Source organism: Bombyx mori, chromosome 26, assembly GCF_030269925.1.
Source record: "Bombyx mori chromosome 26, ASM3026992v2".
Taxonomy (NCBI): Eukaryota; Metazoa; Arthropoda; class Insecta; order Lepidoptera; family Bombycidae; genus Bombyx; species Bombyx mori.
Window position 1 is genome coordinate 10,791,705 of NC_085132.1, and position 22,719 is coordinate 10,814,423.

The 22,719-nt window shown below is 40.1% G+C and overlaps 1 protein-coding gene across 1 annotated transcript in view; it reads right to left on the minus strand.

Moving 5' to 3' along the window:
* Positions 1–18,955, minus strand: part of NGR-A4 (neuropeptide receptor A4) — an 82,803-nt gene extending 63,848 nt beyond the window's left edge. Inside the window, 1 exon segment of the mRNA NM_001134267.1 lies at positions 18,666–18,955. Coding sequence (NP_001127739.1) covers positions 18,666–18,686 — 21 coding nt within the window. The 5' untranslated portion in view covers positions 18,687–18,955.
* Positions 18,956–22,719: the final 3,764 nt, after the last annotated feature.

Below are 22,719 nucleotides of genomic sequence, written 5' to 3' on the forward strand. Positions count from 1 at the left end.
AATTTGCGTAATTACTTATGGTATCACTTCTTGTGAGTCCGCACGTGTAGGTGCCACCACCCTGCCTATTTCTGCCGTGAAGCAGTAATGCGTTTCGGTTTGAAGGGTGGGGCAGCCGTTGTAACTATATTGAGACCTTAAAACTCATGTCTCAAGGTGGGTGGCGGCATTTACATCATTTACATTGTAGATGTCTATGGGTTTAGGAGCTCATCCACCCATCTAAGCAATAAAAAAAAAGATGTGTGGTGTCGTGGGCCACCGGGTAGGAACGAAGCTCCTTATTATAAAAATATTAATTGAAAGTTCTATTCGAGATATAAAGAAAAAAAAGTGTGTGTGTCCGCTCCGACGCACGACTGGAGTTTACTGGATATAAAAAATTAAACGAAACAATACGAGAAATAGTTCTATATTACGACAACACGATACACTACAGATTATTAACAAATTAACGAGACACAAAACAAACGACTAACAAATATATGAAAATACAATAATGAGAGAAACGCGCGATCAGTACGAGGCTTTGTGGCGGACTGCCGGCGCAGCAGCCCGGCGCGCATTTCGTGTGACATGCGCAATCAGGCGCATAACGCATTTCGTGTGACATGCTAGTACGATTTTGGTCCCCATAATTTTCATACCCCGGGCCTATATATGTAAATCGATTCTAAAGGAGTAAACTCCAATAAAACTGGAGGTTTCACAGCAACCCACGGTCATTCGGTAACGTGCGAACTTATTGTGGTACACTTCATTCACGGCTGTTTGGATAAGAGTTAGTGTATTGCGCAAACGAACGCTCTGAGATCGTGGTCAATGAATGAAAAAAAATATGTTATTTTTTGTACGTTACAAAGTTAAGTCGTACACTGTGGGCATTACTAATGTGTACGCTATTACAAAGTTAAGTCGTACAGTGTGTGCATTATTAATAAAAATCTTACGTTACGGACGGCTTTTCCCGGTTAGGATACTTCTCCGTCCCATATGGAACTTCGTTCCAAAAATAAATAGAAAAAAACATACTTCACGTATTATAGGTTACTGTATTATAAATATTGGGATATAATATCGAGGAGTGAAAGGTTATTTTGGGTTTAAGCTACATTTCGCTTAATAATATTAACATCAACAATTCGATGTTGAAACTTTAATAGAACTTCAATTATGTTTATCTCATTCGAATAGGTGAAGACGTCTTTTTTGGCATTATATCTTTTCCAAATTATAAACTTTAAATGTTTTTTTTATTATTTATTGCTTAGATGGGTGGACGAGCTCACAGCCCACCTGGTGTTAAGTAGTTACTGGAGCCCATAGACATTCACAACGTAAAAGCGCCACCTACCTTGAGATATAAGTTTTAAGCTCTCAAGTATAGTTACAACGGCTCCCCCACCCTTCAAACCGAAACGCATTACTGCTTCACGGCAGAAATAGACAGGGTGGTGGTACCCACCCGCGCGGACTCACAAGAGGTCCTATCACCAGTAATTACGCAAATAATAATTTTGCGGGTTTGATTTTTATAACACGATGTTATTCCTTCACCGTGGAAGTCAATCGTGAACATTTGTTGAGTACGTATTTCATTAGAAAAATTGGTACCCGCCTGAAATTGGAACACCGGTGCATCGCTCAACACGAATGCACCGGACGTTTTATCCGTTAGGCCACGACGACTTCAAAACTGGCTCTCCTAAAATGTCGCTCTAACCAATTCCTTCCCTCGATATGCTTATTCGTTTATTATACTAATTTCCCCCACACTCGTGCTGAGTGGTTCTTCGTTCGCTCAAATACTGAATGTGATTTACTCTAAATAAATACGTACGTAATTGCCAAACGCATTCGCCTTGATGAAGAAATAACATCGGGTAATGAAAGCAAAGTCGAAAATTTTATTAGCTTATCTGCTGGCGTAGTTGGAATACATGGGTAAGTACTAATTGTATTTCTAATGTACCTAAAGTCTAACCTTGAAATAGGGGTAACAATCCTTCTAACAAGAGAAGCCTTAATAGATAACTTATGAAGTCGTCGTGCCCTAATAGATAAGACGTCCGGTGCACTCGTGTTGAGCGATGCACCGGTGTTCGAATCTCAGGGGGGTACCAATTTTTCTAATGAAATACGTACTCAACAAATGTTCACGATTGACTTCCACGGTGAAGGAATAACATCGTGTAATAAAAATGAAATACGCAAAATTATAATTTGCGTAATTACTGGTGGTAGGACCTCTTGTGAGTCCGCGCGGGTGGGTATCACCACCCTGCCTATTTCTGCCGTGAAGCAGTAATGCGTTTCGGTTTGAAGGGTGGGGCAGCCGTTGTAACTATACTTGAGACCTTAGAACTTATATCTCAAGGTGGGTGGTGCATTTACGTTTCGGATGTCTATGGGCTCCAGTAACCACTTAACACCAGGTGGGCTGTGAGCTCGTCCACCCATTTAAGAAATAAAAAAAAATAAAAAATAACTTTTTCACTACAGAAATATGCAGGGCAGTGAGCGATTGAGTATAAACACGAAATACATCTATAAATTTTAAAAGCACTTTATTCTTTCAATGTTTTACGAATCTATACTATATTATTATAATAATAAATAGTATTATAAAGAGGAAAGATTTGTTTGTTTGTTTGTTTCGAATAGGCTCCGAAACTACTGGACCGATTTGAAAAATTCTTTTTCCATTAGAAGCCGACATTGTCCCTGATGAACATAGGCTACTTTTTTTAATTTTTTTTTTTTTTTTTGGTTTCATGTGTGTTTTAAAGTTTCCGAAGCGAAGCGAGGGCGGGTCGCTAGTAGTTAATAAATTAAGCTACCACTTAAAAGCGCGACCGCGTCATTGATGTCAAGGAAGTAACCCTTTTCAAACTTCCCTTAATTTCCTTTTGTTCACAGTGAAACGATGAATGGGAGATTAGAGATAGAACGTCATTTGATACTATTGTTGGTAAGAGATAAATTATTCGTGGTCCAAAAAATGCTGATGACGTAATTTTTTCCATTTTTATATTAGACCTGAGATTATAGAGGTCACTAAATATCATCAACAACAGATATTACACAAAGGAAGCAACTGGAATACTATGATCCAGTGTATGTATGACTCAAAACGATTCGAACCGTCAGATCTGGAAGCGTATCACCAGGAAGACAATCCTTGAAAACATTGGGGACCTAAAAATGTTTTTATGTGTACATCATCAGAGCAACCACAATCACTCTGACAAGAGTGTCCAACTAAGAAGAGAACAAATTTCACAATGTGAATATCACCATTTACCTTGAAACATGAGGTGGGTGTCTCAACAGGGTTGTAATACTCATGCCTCAAACTGGAATTGGAATGCAGCCTAATAACTAACTATTTTATCTAAATTTAGATTTTGGACCGATACCAGTTTTTCTAAATCCAGACGATCATAGCATGTGTCCAAGAAGATCATACCGGTGAAGGAATTATTTTGAGTAATTCAATCACAAAGCAACCAGATGTAACGATATAATTTTAGTGTGAAGAATTATTTTAAAATATAATAGAATACTAATATATAAATCTACAGTGGTTTTTACGGATGTTCCGTAATGACTATTGAACCATGCATCCGATTGACTTGAAACTTGGTATCCATGTAGAAAATACATGTACTTAATGGATAGGCTAATATTTATTTATGAGTGTTGGACTCCCTAATAAATAATAATGACAACAAATAATCATGTTAATTTTAAATGCGCAGCGAAACGGGCGAGCACGGCTAGTCGTTTACAAAATACAAGAAAATATGTTAATAGCTTCCCTAACTCTCATTGTTGGTGCAACTTTGTCCCGCTCGGACGGATAACATTCGATAATCAAATCAGAACTTAGGTTTTGTGCTTACCCTAAATTTCATTTGTTTTTCCTCTTGAGATCACATTCAGTACTTTTAGGGTCGGAATACTATTTGTTTTTGCCGCTCCCGTGTCGCCTATACTGGCGAGAAAAGCTGCTGCGTCGTCCGCCGTGACCATCGTTTCAGCTGAGCGATCATCCGCGGCCTCCGTCGCGCCCTCTAAAACACCTACACTTGCTCGTAGGTCGCCTGCACCCGCCTCCTCGTGCTCCGACTCTGACTCGGACATGGAGGTCGACCTCGCCCCCGCCTCATCGACGGATGGATTCACCCTGGTACAGAAGGGTAAGAAGCGTGCCGCGGAGTCTCGAGCTCCCGCGGCCGCTAAAATTAGCAAAGCCGTGAACGCGTCGCGCCCCCGCCCTCAGACTCCCGTTGCGCCCCCAGCCCGTGCCACTCCGTCGCCGCGTCCGGTGGCACAAAATAAAACCCAGACCCCTCCCCCGGTTATCCTTCAGGAGAAGGCAGCTTGGGATCGAGTTTGCCTGGCCCTTAAGGCCAAAAATATAAATTTCACGAATGCCCGTAACCTCGCGAACGGCATTCAAATTAAGGTTCAAACACCCGACGACCATAGGGCCCTCTCTTCTTACCTCCGTAAGGAGCGTATAAGTTTCCATACGTATACGCTCCAGGAGGAGCGCGAACTCCGCGTTGTAATACGCGGAATCCCTAAAGAGTTAGATGTAGAGCTCGTAAAAGCCGACCTGTTAGAACAAGGCCTACCAGTGAATTCTGTGCACCGTATGCACACCGGTCGCGGTAGGGAGCCATATAATATGGTTCTAGTCGCTCTCCAGCCTACCCCCGAGGGTAAGAAAATCTTTAACACACAGACCGTCTGTAGGCTCTCTGGTATCGCTGTCGAAGCCCCCCATAAAAAAGGCACTCCTAGCCAGTGCCATAACTGTCAATTGTACGGGCACTCTTCCCGTAACTGTTCATGTAGAATTAGTAGACAGTGAGGTAGAACGCAGAGCCTCCTTGCCACCCTCTGATGCGTTACCACCCGTCACCCCGATGGAAGTTAAAGACTTGATCAAAGACCTACGTCCTCGCAAGGCTCCCGGTTCTGACGGTATATCCAACCGCGTTATTAAACTTCTACCCGTCCAACTCATCGTGATGTTGGCATCTATTTTCAATGCCGCTATGGCGAACTGTATCTTTCCCGCGGTGTGGAAAGAAGCGGACGTTATCGGCATACATAAACCCGGTAAACCAAAAAATCATCCGACGAGCTACCGCCCGATTAGCCTCCTCATGTCTCTAGGCAAACTGTATGAGCGTCTGCTCTACAAACGCCTCAGAGACTTCGTCTCATCCAAGGGCATTCTTATCGATGAACAATTCGGATTCCGTACAAATCACTCATGCGTTCAACAGGTGCACCGCCTCACGGAGCACATTCTTGTGGGGCTTAATCGACCAAAACCGTTATACACGGGAGCTCTCTTCTTCGACGTCGCAAAAGCGTTCGACAAAGTCTGGCACAATGGTTTGATTTTCAAACTATTCAACATGGGCGTGCCGGATAGTCTCGTGCTCATCATACGGGACTTCTTGTCGAACCGCTCTTTTCGATATCGAGTCGAGGGAACCCGCTCCTCCCCACGACCTCTCACAGCTGGAGTCCCGCAAGGCTCTGTCCTCTCACCCCTCCTATTTAGCTTATTCGTCAACGATCTTCCCCGGTCGCCGCCGACCCATTTAGCTTTATTCGCCGACGACACGACTGTTTACTATTCTAGTAGAAATAAGTCCCTAATCGCGAAGAAGCTTCAGAGCGCAGCCCTAGCCCTAGGACAGTGGTTCCGAAAATGGCGCATAGACATCAACCCAGCGAAAAGTACTGCGGTGCTATTTCAGAGGGGAAGCTCCACACGAATTTCCTCCCGGATTAGGAGGAGGAATCTCACACCCCCGATTACTCTCTTTAGACAACCCATACCCTGGGCCAGGAAGGTCAAGTACCTGGGCGTTACCCTGGATGCATCGATGACATTCCGCCCGCATATAAAATCAGTCCGTGACCGTGCCGCGTTTATTCTCGGTAGACTCTACCCCATGATCTGTAAGCGGAGTAAAATGTCCCTTCGGAACAAGGTGACACTTTACAAAACTTGCATAAGGCCCGTCATGACTTACGCGAGTGTGGTGTTCGCTCACGCGGCCCGCACACACATAGACACCCTCCAATCCCTACAATCCCGCTTTTGCAGGTTAGCTGTCGGGGCTCCGTGGTTCGTGAGGAACGTTGACCTACACGACGACCTGGGCCTCGAATCAATTCGGAAATACATGAAGTCAGCGTCGGAACGATACTTCGATAAGGCTATGCGTCATGATAATCGCCTTATCGTTGCCGCCGCTGACTACTCCCCGAATCCTGATCATGCAGGAGCCAGTCACCGTCGACGCCCTAGACACGTCCTTACGGATCCATCAGATCCAATAACCTTTGCATTAGATGCCTTCAGCTCTAATACTAGGGGCAGGCTTAGGGATCCCGGTAACCGTACTCGTCGAACTCGACAAAGAGGTCGACGTGCAACCTAACCCATGCATCAGCCCGCTGAGTTTCTCGCCGGATCTTCTCAGCGGGTCGCGATTCCGATCCGGTAGTAGATTCATTCGCGAAACAATTGCTCTTGAGTTGTTAGGTCTCCTTCGGAGGCGCTCGGGCAGTTGTTAGCAAATCCCACCCCTCTTGGCTGAGCCTTTGCTCGCCCACCTGTCCTGGTGAAACTGGAAAGGCCTTCGGGCCACCAGTAAACTTTCAATCATAAAAAAAAAAAAAAAAAAAAAACTATTTGTTTTCACTTTGAATTCTCAAGAGAGCGCAACGAGAATTTCTAGAGTATGTGTTTAAAGACAGACTTCTCTTTGTCCACTACCTTCCTGGTTTTAAGTTGATTCTGTCTGTCTTCCTTTCATTTTATTTATAACTAGCGACCCGCCCTCGCTTCGCTTCGGAAGCTGTAATTTATTATTGATTTCTCCACAATTTAATGGATTTTATTATATATATATATATATATATATATATATATATATATATATATAGGGATATAGGGATATAGGGACAGAGAAAGCGACTTTGTTTTATACTATGTAGTGAAGCATGCCCACCGAACAACATAACAACGGCTAATTTTGGAAAAAAAAATCGCACAATACCCTTGTTATTAAGGGCTTGTCTTCTATCAAAATTATCATAATGCAATTAAGCTGAAGAAGAATGCGCAACTCCTGGTGGCAGGACCTCTTGTGAATCCGCACGGGTAGGTACCACCGCTCTGCCTATTTCTGCCGTGAAACAGTAATGCGTTTCGGTTTGAAGGGTGGGGCAGCCGTTGTAACTATACTTGAGACCTTAGAACTTATATCTCAAGGTGGGTGGCGCATTTACGTTGTGGATGTCTATGGGCTCCAGTAACCACTTAACACCAGGTGGGCTGTGAGCTCGTCTACCCATCTAAGCCATAAAAAAACTCCTACTCCTACTAACAACCTCTGCGACGAAATAAACATAGCCACTATCCATTCTTACATTCTTGCCCAAATAAATGACTCCTATTTTGATCATAGAATAGCAATTATTGTAGCGCTATTCACGCTTCGAAGTACTGGCTCGTTGCGATATTTACGCTACTACCTAAGCTTCGAATAAATATTAATATAATAAAGGAATATAAAAAAAAGGCTGACCAAACTTTCTTTCAGCCCTATTAGCCGAGCCCTTGCAGATTTAGTTTGGCGATTATCGTGAATTACATTCTTTTTTTCCTGCGATTCTTGGGACCGAACGATAAAACTAATGTAACATGTCATATTCGTGGTATATTGAATTTCGGGGCGGAACATACAAGATTTGGATCTGGTTTTATTTTTCTTGTAGCAATTGTGTTTTTTTTTTTTTGGTACACGATATAATACAGTTTCGCTTTTTTTTTTATTGCTTAGATGGGTGGACGATGTCACAGCCCACCTGTTGTTAAGTGGTTACTGGAGCCCATGGACATCTACAACGTAAATGCGCCACCCACCTTGAGATAATATAAGTTCTAAGATCTCAGTATAGTTACAACGGCTGCTCCACCCTTCAGACCGAAACGCATTACTGCTTCACGGCAGAAATAGGCGGGGCGGTGGTACCTACCCGCGCGGACTCACAAGAGGTCCTACCACCAGTAAACCACCACCACCACCACCACTACCACCACTACCACTACCACCAGTCGCTTTAATATATTGGGTTTCCAATCACCAACCAACCTTGAATTCAGTCAGAAAGTCAATTGATTTTGCACGACTACTATGCCATCCGGGACACAAAAGTGTTTTGTTTTCTCTAAATTTATTTCGTACGTGAGTGAACAAGCTTACGCCCATTTGATTTTAAGTGATTACAGGATCCCATAGATATAACAACGTGAATCCACCACCCATCTTGAGATTTGAAGGGGAAATCCTAATCGTATAGAAAGATAGTTGTTTAACCCTTCAAATCGGAATGCATGACTGCTTAATGACAGAATTACATGGGATGGTGACACCCTTTTTTTTGGTCGAATTGGCTGAATCTCTTACGAAGTCCTCATGCTAATGGGGCACGTGGTTTTGTGGGACGACTAAGATGGGAACGGCCCCTCGCCATGGAACACCCTTAGCACTCTCTCCCAAGAACTCGAAATCCACTCGACACAGAACTTGGGAGAGATAGGAAGGATTACCACGCCTACGCTCGCCTCACTTCAAGGACGCCTGGGCGACGAAGTAGATGATACTATTTAAGACGTCACGGTATAGCGGCCCATCAATCCACTGGAATCCGCTGGACTAGAATCAGCTTGCCACTTTGGATCGCGATATTTTACCAACCTCGACTCGATAGGTCACCCCATAACTTTAACCGGGGGAGAGGACACCTAGCCGCCGGACCTTACCATTATTAAATGTTGATTGGCGATTATATTACGCTGGCATAATACTCAGAGAATGCTGCTGCCTCTTCCCCTCCCCTCAAAAGAGATAGGTTGGTGCCATTCGAGGTGGAATTCGAGGTGAAATTTACTAGTGGTAGGACCACTTGTGAGTCCGCGCGAGTAGGTACCACCACCCCGCTTATTTTTGCCGTGAAGCAGTAATGCGTTTCGGTTTGAAGGGTGGGGCAGCCGTTGTAACTATACTTGAGACCTTAGAATTTATATCTCAAGGTGTGTGGCGCATTTACGTTGTAGATGTCTATGGGCTCCAGTAACCACTTAACACCAAGTGGGCTGTGAGCTCGTCCACCCATCTAACCAATAAAAAATAATAATCACATAGCTGTATGAGACAAAACTGCCGTACGTACTGGAAATGATTACAGCAAGCTTCTCTAGTTAATTAAAAGCAAAATAATATATTCTCTCAATTCTAGTTTTAACCAGCCGTGTTTTGCCATTTTTATTTAGGCGGCGTATATTTTGTACGTATTTTTGCCTAATAGCCTTAAGCTACTTCTCGTGTATTTTGCTGGAGTACATTTAGAGGAAACTCATTTGTATATTGTGGAAGACAGTCGTATCGTATTTTGGTATTTAATACGCTTTTATTAGCTTCAGACGTATGTATGTTAGTAATATTAATTAGTATGTAACGGAATCTTTGAATATAATTTTGTCCCACTTCAAAACGTCGGATTAACTCGAAATTTGGTATACTTATTAAGTACCGATGACAATTCAATATTTAAAAAAAAATTAAAAAAATGATGGAAAAATTGAAATTCAACTAAAAAATGAAAAATAAATTTTAATAAATTTGAATTAAAAATAGTGTAAGATAAAAATATTTTATTGTAAAAAAGCGTGGCGTGCATGGTATCCAGTAGTTATAAATATTTTATGAACAGATATGAGTAGAAGGGTTGTTTTGATAATATCCCCACGCTTTTTGAACTATTATTTATTTAGTTGGAATTATTTACTTAAACTATTATCTATTAAAGCGTATTTTGTTAGGTTTCTTAAACTATTATTTATTTTATAACAGCTAAGACAATTCAATGCTGTCAATCAATTGATCAATACAATACAATAGGGATCTTCTCAGTGGGTCAGTCGCGATTCCGATCCGGTGGTAGATACTGCGAAGCACTCTTGCTAGGGCTAGTGTTGGCAAATTCTCTCATGTTGAGCCCGTGAGCTTACCTATCCGTCCGGACGTAACTCGAATAGCCTCTTAGGTTACCAGCGAATAGGTAAAACAAAAAATCGATACTGAACTAAGACTAGCTTTGTATCAATGTAGACGGTAATATACATCCTATAAAACCCCACAACAGCTATTTACGATGGGACTTAAAACTTTAGACACAGTCGTAACAATCAGCACCATTGTAAATATATACGAGAGCTATGAATTTAAGAGGCACTAAAGCGTAGTTGAATCAAATGTGGATTCGGTTTATGTTAATCCAATTTATATTATCATGTTTAAAAGGCGACATCACAATGCTCGATACTTTGCTTACCTTTGATACCGAAAATGATGAATGGTACCGCCATTACAATGGTTAAGAAAGCATAGTGGAGTAAATGTCCGATCATTGGCTTTGATAGGTATCATCATTATCCTGCCCTTCTCCCAGTTACTTGGGGTCGGCGCAACATGTTTTCTCCTTCCATACTCTTCTATCATATACAATTTCTTCGCTCACTCCCCTCTTATCCATATCGTCTTTCACGCAATCCATCCATTTCTTCTTAGGTCTACCTCTTCCTTTATATCCTTCCATATTCATAGATAACATTTTCTTAGCAACCTCATTTTCATTTCGTCTCATCACATGTCCATACCATCCCAAACGCGCACTTCTCAGCTTCTTTGTCACAGGTGCCACTTTCAAACTTTCTCTAACATATTCATTCCGTATTATATCCATTCTCGTTACTCCACACATCCATCGCAACATTTGCATCTCTGCTGCATGCAATCGCCTTTCAGCTTTGATAGGTAGTAGATGTTTAATAAAGATTGTAAAAATATCTCTCGTTAGTTCGGTCATATGAAACTTCAAAACATAGAGCACTGAGAGGTCTTTAGATGGGTCTTCTAAGAGGTCTCCTAACTATATTACGAACCGGACCGTTACCTCAAATCGATTCAATTTCCCGCCTAAATGAATACCTAAATGAGAAAATCGACTTCTGCGAGTGCAATATATTGCCAAAGACCTAACGGAATTTGCTGTTTCCCGTATGTGGTTCTAATCGAATCTTTATAATCCATACTGAATAAGCAATGGCTTCCCAGCTCGCTTGGGAAGTGTTAACGTTCTCTGCGAAGCTTCGACGAGTGAAGTATCTTTTTGAGGCCAACGCCTCCAAGTTCGTCCGTGATATTTACATAGTCATCATTATTTACGCGTCAGTGGGTATTCGGTTTGTGATATGTATATGTTGCGATAAACTATTTTATTTATTTATTTTGTATTGCTTAGGTGGGTGGAGGAGCTTACAGCCCAACTGGTGTTAAATAATTACTGGAGCCCATAGACATCTACAACATAAAAGCCGCCACCTTGAGAAATGAGTTCTAAGGTCGCAGTATAGTTACAACGACTGCCCCACCCTTCAAACCGAAACGCATTACTGCTTCACCGCATAAATAGGCAGGGTGGTGGTACCTACCCGCGCGGACTCACAAGCCATCCTACCACCAGTAATTAAGATAATTATAATTTTGCGGTTTTGTTTAGTAAACTACACACTGCTATTCCTTCATCGTGGAAGTGAATCCAGAACAATTGTTAAATACGTATTTCATACAAAAAATGGATACTTGCCAGTGGGATTCGAAAATCGGTGCATCGCTAGATACGAATGCACCGGACGTCTTATCATTTAGGCCACGACGACCTTCTTCTTCTTCTTCTCCATCGCTCCCTCATTGCTGAGGATCGTGACTCCGTTTTAGCTTGTCTACTGTCAGCCTCCATCGGTTCCGGTCAGTTGCCTGGTGTAGTGCAGCGCTAAGTGGTCCGCTGGTTTGCTCGGAGATCTGGTCGGACCAACGTTTGGGGCTCCGGCCTCTAGGACGTTTTCCTTCTACTTTCCCAGTGACCATCAGACGTTCCAAGTTGTCTACGACGACCTAATTGATTCTAAATAGGCCGGGAGCCGGTCTGGACTCCTAACGCAACAGTGAACATAGCAAAAATATCGTCACACTATCCGTAAACATGCTTAGCTCCCAAATCGTCTATACGCGGTTGTACGTAATACCCATATAATGTTACAATGTCGATATAATTTATTATTAAATATCAATAGCACGATTACGTATATCTTTGTAACATTTATGATGCGTGTATAGATAGGTCATTCGATGATAAGCAGTTTGAGTCTGGCGCTTAATTTGGATGCAATTTTTTTTGGGTTATTATCCTCTGTGGTCGAATATCAGGATTTAAATGTCGCTAGGGATATCTATTTTTTTAAGTTAATTCACACTAAAGATGCTTATGGTATAGCAGCGTGTCGTGAAAAACACAAATTCGCAAAATGTTTTTAATTTTTATTTTTTATTGCTTAGATGTGTGGACGAGCTCACAGCCCACCTGGTGTTAAGTGGTTACTGGAGCCCATAGACATCTACAACGTAAATGCCGCCACCTTGAGAAATGAGTCCTAAGGTCTCAGTATAGTTACAACGACTGCCCCACCCTTCAAACCGAAACGCATTACTGCTTCACGGCAGAAATAGGCAGGGTGGTGATACCTACCCGTGCGGACTCACAAGACATCCTTCGCAAAATGTTTTCTATTTTTATTTTTTATTGCTTAGATGTGTGCACGAGCTCACAGCCCACCTGGTGTTAAGTGGTTACTGGAGTCCATAGACATCTACAACGTAAATGCGCCACCCACCTTGAGATACAAGTTCTAGGGTCTTGGTATAGTTACATGTTTTTATTGCTCGTGTAGGCAGACGATCATACGGCCTGATGGTGAGTGGTTACCGTCGCCCATGGACATCAGCAATGCCAGGGACAGAGCCAATTTCTTATAAACACTTGAAATACTAATACGAATTATATAATAGCTGACTAGAAATTCAGTCCACATTGATATAAATTTGATTTGGTTTAAAATCACAATTTTTCTTTCCTTAATAAACTTATTAAGAATAGCGCCTCTCCTTGCTTCACTTCGGAATCATTAAATTTTATTATTGATAGCAGAGTCTCGTGATGTTCCCCGTGGTTATTGTCGTAGCGCGGGTAACGCTGCGGGGAAAATCGAGTCTAAAAAAAGTAGTCTAAGTAACTCCTTATATCATCAGCTACCAATCAGTAAAAGTTTCGTCAAAATCGGTCCAGCCGTTCCAGAGATTAGCCGGAACGAACAGACAGATAAAAATTGTAAAAAATGTTATTTCGGTGTACGTATTCGTACCGTATATAATATATATTTATAATATGCATGTAATAAAAAGGGGTTATTTCAATATTACAAACAGACACCCCAATTTTATTTATATGTATGTAACCTCTATACGATTAATCTTAAAAGAAGTTAATATGTTATTTATAACATTCATCTTTAGATGACATAAATAGAATTTCGAATATTGAAATATCAGAACATTAGAAGGAACAGTAGAAATATAAAAGCATATTTTGAAATATTAAAATATAAAAAGATGTGTTGTTTCTCTTTATAGAGCAACTCAATTTGTGCTATAGTTTTACTGAGCTAAACTGTATTTTGATATAAATAAAGTAATACTTTTATGTATAGATATAAAGAAGGTTTGGGAAATTTTCCAATCGACGTGTTTATATTTTTCCAGTTTTCACTGTTGCGTAAGTAGACCAGACCAGCTTCCGGCCTACTTCGAATCGAAGAGTTACCGTGAACCATTGATAAACTCAACAACGAACAAATATATTTTTAATCGTAAATTATAAAACACATCATATTATCATGTAAATTTGACAAAACATTTTGGCTATTGGAACCTTATCTTTACAGCAGGTTAAGAAGTATTGATAAAAACATCGTGTATTTATCTGCGACTGAAGATTACGTTCGGCAGATAATAGGACATCTGGTCCCCTCTCTAAATATTCGTGTTAGCTACCAACGATGACACGCGTAGATAATCCAAGGCTTTTCTGGACTCCTGAGTGTCAGTGTCAGATACAGTTGACATTGCTCTGAGGAATTGTTTGAGATTATACCATCATCTCGTTTTTACCATCGCGCCACCCGCCATTGGAGTAGAGTTCATCCATACTACCTGGAGCCACTGCGTTCATCCACAGTGCGTTTCCAGAGATCTTTTTTGCCACGTACCATCTGGCGTTGGAATGAGCTCCCGTCTACGTTATTTCCCGAGCGCTATGATATATCCTTCTTCAAACGAGGCTGGTGGAGAGTACTGAATGGTAGGAAGCGGCTTGGCTCTGCTGAAGTCCATGGGCAATAGCAACCACTCACCATCAGGTGGTGCCGTATGCTCGTCTGCCTACATGAGCAATAAAAAAAAATACAGGCATCAACATCCGTGGCTTATTGAGTACCAGTACCCACTGACAAATAGGAGAGCCGTATACTCCAATCTGCCTCTCTTCTTCAACCCATATCCACCCAATGCAGAGTGTAGGTCTCTTCATATTATGTACTCCATTCTTTTCGGTCTCTTGCTTTTCGCATTCAGACCCTACCAGATATTTTGACCAGGTCGTCGGCTTACTTCATTGGCTGTCTACCCAGACGCCCAGTACAAGGTCTACTTCGCATCTTTTTTTTCCTCCTACCTAAGTTGATAGCCTTGAGAGGCTATTCCAGCTTCGCCCTAACGCATGTGGTTGAGCTCACGGAGCTCAAATCGAAATGTTACTAACACTGACCTTAGCAAGAGCAGTGCTTCGCTGAATCCACCACCGGATCGCGGAAACGCGACCCACTATGAAGATCCGGCGAGAAACTCAGTGGGCTGTGTCTATGGGTTAGTTTACTCGTCGAGCACTTCGTCGCAAGTGACGGGTTCGACGAGGGCAGTGACCGGGTTCGCATCAAATCGCATCCTTACCAGCCACTATGACCAGGTCGTCTATCCACATCTCATTGGTTAACTACCCTTGTTATAATGTCCAGTACGAGATCTCCACTCCAGTACTTTTTTACCCCACGGATTGTCAGTCTATAATAAGTGTCTACAATGGAAATAAAACATGGTAAATTGAGTCATAAAGCCTAAACTCTTCTGATTTCATTTTAAACAAATGTAACAGAGTTTAAAAGGAAGGGTAAATTGAAAATTTCGTTTAGGTATCAAACGGACTTTGTGGTTTTGACTCCAAAAGGAAAATGTTAGGGTTCAAAGCGTTTTATTGTACAATAAACTGTCGAGATAATTGAAATGTTGAATTTGTACAAAATAATCACCGCGCGGGTAGGTAACACCACCCCGCCTGTTTCTGCCGTGAAGCAATAACGCGTTTCGGTTTGAAGGGTGGGGCAGCCGTTGTAACTATACTTAAGACCTTAAAACTTATATCTCAAGGTGGGTGGCGCATTTACGTTGTAGATGTCTATGGGCTCTAGTAACCACTTAACACCAGGTGAGCTGTGAGTTCGTCCACACATCTAAGCAATAAAATATATATTTGAAACATTTCACGCAAGTTCTGGATAAGATAAACGTGAAATGAGTTCTAGTGAACGCCTACATCACCAACGCTTAGACGCGAATATATTATTATTTATGTATTGATGATAAAAATATTATTATGTGGAAACATTTATTTCTGTCACTTCGAACGCTTTGAGCAAAATTCAGATGTCGACGTTTGGACAATTTAGTTGTCCGTCATCACTAGAACCGTGAAATATTCGAAGCGTCAGAAATAATATAATGACAATAAAAAATACGAGATTAAGCCGTGAAGCTAACCTTTACGTTCCCTAGGATTTATCAAATTTTTTTAATTAGGTTTTATCAAAATTTAAAAAAGATACTTAACAATTTTATTTGCATACAACGTAAAAACGCCACCCACCTTGAGATATAAGTTCTAAGGTCTCAGTATAGTTGCAACGGCTACCCCACCCTTCAAACCGAAACGCATTACTGCTTCACCGCAGAAATAGGGGGGGTGGTGGTACCTACCCGTGCAGACTCACAAGAGGTCCTACCACTAGTAAATTCCATTGTGGGCTCTGAGCTCAAGTTTCTCGCCGGATCTTCTCAGTGGATCGCGATACCGATGCGGTGGTAAATTTTGTTTGTTTTATGTTTATTTTATACAAAAGCTTAAGTCTTTTATTTATCGATTGAGGCACTACAAAGTCTGCCGGGTCAGCCGGTATTATTATAAAATCTAGCACGCAAATAAGAAAGATACTAATCACTAGTCATTCCTAAAATACTTGTTTTTTTTCCAATAACAAATTAGGTACGTCGGCGTTCATTGACTTATTCAATCACAAAACTATTTTCAGTATTCACACCACGTATGAATGAATATACATAAGACAAAAGTACTTTGGTAACAAATCCTATATCAATTTTGCAAAATTATGAACCTCCAAATAATCTTCGTACACTAATTTTTTTTTTTATTGCCCTTGTAGGCAGACGGGCATACGGCCCACCTGATGGTGAGTGGTTACCGTCGCCCATGGACTTCAGCAATGCTAGGGGCAGAGCCAAGCCGCTGCCTACCGCTTAATACTCTCCACAAGCCTCGTTTGAAGGAGGACATGTCATAGCGCTCGGAAAACACCGTGGAGGGAGCTCATTCCATAGCCGGATGGTACGTGGCAAAAAAGACCTCTGGAAACGCACTGTGGATGACCGCAGTGGCTCCAGGTAGATAAGTCATGTTTCATCATAAAACGTGACTCTGGCCTTCAGAGGTCGATATATTCATATACAAGCCATAGATAGCACTGTGAATATAAACGTTTTAAATGTAAATAAATTTGTCTGTGTAATATCAATGACTTTTATTTTCAAGATGGCGCTGTTTTTGTTTTTTATATAACGCGGCCCACTGAGAAGATCCGGCGAGAAACTTAGTCGGCTGTGTCTATGAGTTAATTTACTCGCCGAACCCTTCGTCACAAGCGACGGGTTCGACGAGAACGGTGACCGGCCTGGGGACCTCTAGTTTTTTTATTAATAAGCTTTACTGGTGGTAGGACCTCTTGTGAGTTTGCGCGGGTAGGTACCACCGCCCCGCCTATTTCTGCCGTGAAGCAGTAATGCGTTTCGGTTTGAATGGTGGGGCAGCCGTTGTAACTATACTGAGATCTTAGAACTTATATCTCAAGGTGGGTGGCGCATTTACGTTGTAGATGTCTATGAGCTCCAGTAACCACTTAACACCAGGTGGACTGTGAGCTCGTCCACCCATCTAAGCAATAAAAACAAGCCGATTAACATCGATGTGGTAGTGGTGGCCTTCTCTGGTCGTAACATAGACGCTTCGGATATTATTAGGTATTAAAAAAGTTACTAGAGTTAAAGTTAGGTTAAGTACCTATTGTGGTGTGGATTGGAAGAGGTATTTGTCCAGCAGTGGACGACTGTGGGCTGATGATGATGGTGATGATGATGAAAGTTACAATCATCTTCCTGATTCAATATTCTCTCATGCATATAGCCCCTTTATTAACTGTTTTGTTGCTACAACTGCAGGCATTCTCTGCCATCACACCTTTCCACTGTTAATTGCAATTTTATGACGCGATTTTATAAAATAAATACGTAATAAAAATTAATTTCTAAATATAAAGACACTTTGATGTTTGTACTCTTCGCTAATTAAAATGATTTTAGAAAAACCAAGATTAATTTTATTGTTACGAAGATATTTTGCTATCACTCGCGACTGTGAAAGCTTGTACATGATTTGAGACGCAGTTAGCTTTTAAGTTTCTTAAAAGCTTTTCATTTGACCGCCTTATAACGATTTCGTTCTGATATTATATTACCACAATTGATATTAACAGACGCCTTAAATGCAGAGTTTTACTTTGTTTGTTGACAAATTGACATTCACTATAAATTTTCTAGTACTGTCAAGTAAGACTGATTTTTTTAAATGATCAATCTCTTGTGACTGTTGGTACTGAGCTTAGCAATAAATATAAATTATTTATCTTCAAAATAAATAAACAAAGACATCCTCGTGGTGCAGATCTCGGTGGTGATCACTAGAGAATAAGATTTCCTTTGCTAACTACGACGAGATGAATATAAAAAAATATACTAACTTAAATTATATTCGCTGAAAAGTTCACGGAAAAAGCACAAGCAGTATCTGGAGTCTATTTACTTAGTTCTGCCTATTTAATCGGTTATTCAAAACTTTGGAAGCACACTTCGGAAGCATTCACGATTTTCGGTTTCATAACTAAAGCTTACACCTCGTGTACACAAGTGATGGCATACTGGTTGCAGTAATTAAGGCTCAAGCATCCACTTAACGTCAGGTGGGCCGTGAGCTAACCTATTCTCGTGAAGCGTCTGAATAATGAATAGTACCCCAGATGACTAGTATGCATGTTTCTCATAAGCACACGTATCACGCTGATCTCACGGTAATATCAGAAGCTCCAGTCAACCGAATGTTGATACATGACCATGCTAAAGCTTACGCAAGATTTAAAGCGTCTCGATTTAATTTTAAAGTTCCTGAAAGCGTGCTATTTAGGGATTAAGAAAAATTAATCTAAAACTAACCATGTCATCATAAAAAGGCATGAGGATGTTGAGTATGGCTTTTATGTGGAAATAGCATACTGTCCAGTTGACATCGGCACCGTTGCACGGCGGCCGGTCTGACCATACCTCCCGGACCTCACCATCACCCACCGTCACACCTATTTTGGCAATAACACGATTGACCACCGAAAAATCGCGAACAATAATTTAAAACCAAAATCGATGTTTTTTTATGAAAGTTTCGAATGTTAATTTTTTAGGTTCGAACTGAAGGGACGTGCGGTCCTCTCGGAGTGTACACGCTAACTGAATTGCTGAACGACTGAGCTCTGAAAACCTGAAGCGTTGTATACAGAGAACGGTATAGTGAACTCAGTCACGCGATCTTGTTTGGACTGCCTGTGAAAAATGATCGGTGTTTGAAATAACAGGATATAATCAATAAAGATATTTTTCGGGTGAATTTTAAAGACACTCAAATCAATTTGCATGCCAAGGTTAATAACAAAGCCAATGTACAAATAATTTACAAATAATAAAAATATTAAGATTAGTTAAACGATATTGCTACTACTGTTGCGTATTTCCGGAATAAATCATAACTGTTCATAAAAAATATATTTGATATTTTGATCTCAGATGTGGCCGATAAATTCACGCCACCCAATCCAACGAAAAATTGGAACAGCCATAATACGTCTATTTACAAAATACGTAGAGTTTTACATGCATTAATGATAAGATTATATTTATTCATGGTGTCCGCTAACTATGAGCATAAATAGCGTAGATTAAATAACGCGTTATCGTACTGTTCTATCCGTATCTCGGGCAATGTAAGTACAATCAACAATACGATAAACTGAGCGTCGCGCTGAAACATTAGTCGTTATTTGCGATGCCACCGTCGCAGCCGGAGACGCGTTTTAATGACACAACGACAAGCTTATAGACAAAATGATAAGCCGAAAATAAAAATAAAATCTATTTTTCGTTTTCCTCTTCAATTCGTAAACAAAATAATAAAGCGTGTGATCGACGGCTTATAGTTTTTTTGTTTGATTTTTTTAGCGAAATCGGTTGTACCTCACGTGCTTTTTAGTTTATACTATAGACCAGCCTTTCCCAAAGTGGGCGATAACGCCCCCTTGTGGGCGCTGCAGGCCTAAAGGGGGCGGTAAGAGATCCGGAAGAAAAGGGAGCGTTGTGTAGAGGTTTGGGAGGCGTTGTGTAATTTCTTCTTTTAGACACCGTCTGAGCTCTCACTATAGTGGTTTTTAGGTAGGTGAAAAAAGAGAGGCGCCAAAAATGAATTTATTCCCAAAGTGGGCAGTAGACAAAATAAGTTTGGGAAACCCTGCTATAGACGATGTAAATGCCGTAATTCGTCTAGAAAGATGAGCTCAAATTCTGGATTCGGCTCGAATGCTCTTCTGAGCGCGAACTAAGTGTTCCGAGAGAACGTTTTTTTAAAATTAAAAATGAATATTCATAATTTGAACCGCTTGCACGGAGGCGATGAAAAAGTATCTAAATGTGTTTACAATTCATAAAAAAAAACCTTTAAAAGTGGAGTTTAAACATAATATTGATACAACTGAAAATTTATGTAAAAATAATTTTAAAAATGAATAAATTTTGCGACTTTTTTTTTCCTGCCTATTTTATTAACCTCGAGGGGTTATTCTAGATTCACAAGGTGAGCTTACGGGGCTCAAACCTGACGACATTGCTAACACTAACTCTAGTAGAGCAGTACTACTCGTGTTTACAGTAGAAAGTTTGTGCATCAATTCTCATTAATACCGTCTTAAACTATCATTTACATCCGTTACGCTTATAATAGTTAAACAATAATCATAACATTAACGAAACAGATAAAGCTGATTAAGTTTAGTTAAGTAAATAGTGTTGCAATATGTAGATTGATATGGATGAAGCTAATAAAATCCTTTCTTATATGTATATAAAAACGAATTGCTGTTCGTTAGTCTCGCTAAAACTCGAAAACGGCTGGACCGATTTGGCTAATTTTGGTCTTGAATTATTTGTGGAAGTCCAGAGAAGGTTTAAAAGGTAAACAAATATGAAAATGTTCGGAATTAAATAAAAATGATAATTTTGTTTTTCCTTTGATATGTACCCCGTCGTACGGATTACTTTTGTTTCTTTTAAGTTTATTTGATACAAAAGTTTAGGTCGTTTATTTATCGATCAGCTAGTTAAAAATAAAATATACTTTCGATTTTTTTTATTGCCCTTGTAGACAGTCCAGCATACGGCCCACCTAATGGTGAGTGGTTACCGTCGCCCATGGACTTCAGCAATGCCAGGGGCAGAGCCAAGCCGCTACCTACCGTCTACTATTAAGTAATTGACGTAGTTATCTCTGTTTTAACACAGCTATGATCGATTTTATCTTATAAGGTGTAGTTCTATATTCATCAAGAATTTACTGGCGGTAGGACGTCTTGTGAGTCCGCATGGGTAGCGACCACAATTCGGCCTACGTCTGCGGTGAAGCAGTCACACGTTCCAAACAAAATAAACAATAGCTTAAAAAAACTAACAAAATACGCTTTTATAGAAAATCCAACTAAAAACTAGAAAATAAATTTTAATAAATTTGAATTAAAAATTGTGTAAGAAAAAATGATTTTATTGTAAAAAAAGCTTGAGGTGCTTTTCAGGATATTATCAAAATAACCCTTCTAGTCATATCTGTTCATAAAATATTTATAACTACTGATACCATGCACCCCACGCTTTTTTTACAATAAAATCATTTTTTCTTACACTATTTTTAATTCAAATTTATTAATAATTTGTTTCTATATTTTTTTTAATATGCAGTGTCATCGATCCCTAATAAGTATACCCAATTTAGAGTAAATCCGACGTTTTGAAGGAGGTCAAAATCATGTTCAAAGATTCCGTTACATACTAACATACATACGTCTGAAGCTAATAAAAGCGTATTAAAATGTTAAACAGCTATTGTAGCTTTAACCATATCTATATCTCAAGGTGTGTGGCGCATTTACGTTGTAGATGTCTATGGGCTCCAGTAACCACTTAACACCAGGTGGGCTGTGAGCTCGTCCACACACCTAAGCAATAAAAAATAAATAAAAATATGACGCAATGTGGTCCTGATAATATGACTTCTCTCTCTGTGCTTGCTACCTTACTCCCAGTAGACCGATAGAAAAACAAAAGATTTTAATCAAGATAACGTAAATAATAAACTTGTGAACTTTTTCTTTGCTTATATAGAACAAAAAGAGAAAACTGTCAATGGAATATTCACTTAGTAACACTCGATTTATAAGTTTATATCGATATTGTAGTAATAAAAAGATTGTATTATACTAAAGCAATATAAAAAAAGTAAATTGTTATTACAAACAAAAAAATAATAATACCCAATGATACCTACATACATTAAAGAGAATATAAACCAATTTTTTAATGGTATTAGGACCTCTTGTGAGTCCGCACGGGTAGGTATCACCGCCCTGGCTATTTCTGCCGTGAAGCAGTGATGCACCAGTAAACCTACCCGTGCGTACTCACAAGAGGTGATACCACCAGTAAGATTAGTATTATTATTATTTTTATAAATCGGTGATTAATTCAAACGAGTTGCTTTTGCGTTAAGTACAGCTATGTAAATTAAAAAAATAATATAATAACTTATTTTACTCTCAGCAATGTCCTTCACTAATATATCACAGATGAATACATTCAGGTCATTATTTTACGAATAATGAACATTCTTGCATCAAAAGTATTACAGAAGGTCCAAAAGTTGTCTCAAAGAAAAGAAAGCTATGCCATTACTTTGAAATAAATCAAATTTCCGTGGTTGACTCTTGGCGTACGTGTTGAATCTTACATCTACGACGTAAATGCGCCACCCACCTTGAGATAAAAGTTCTAAGGTCTCCAGTAATATGGGCTCCAGTAAGCTATCTCCAGTAAAGCTATATGTGGTGTTATTGTGCATCTGAATAAAATGTAAGTAGATGATGATCTCTGATGACTGCAACGTTTTGGATTCGCCGTCAAA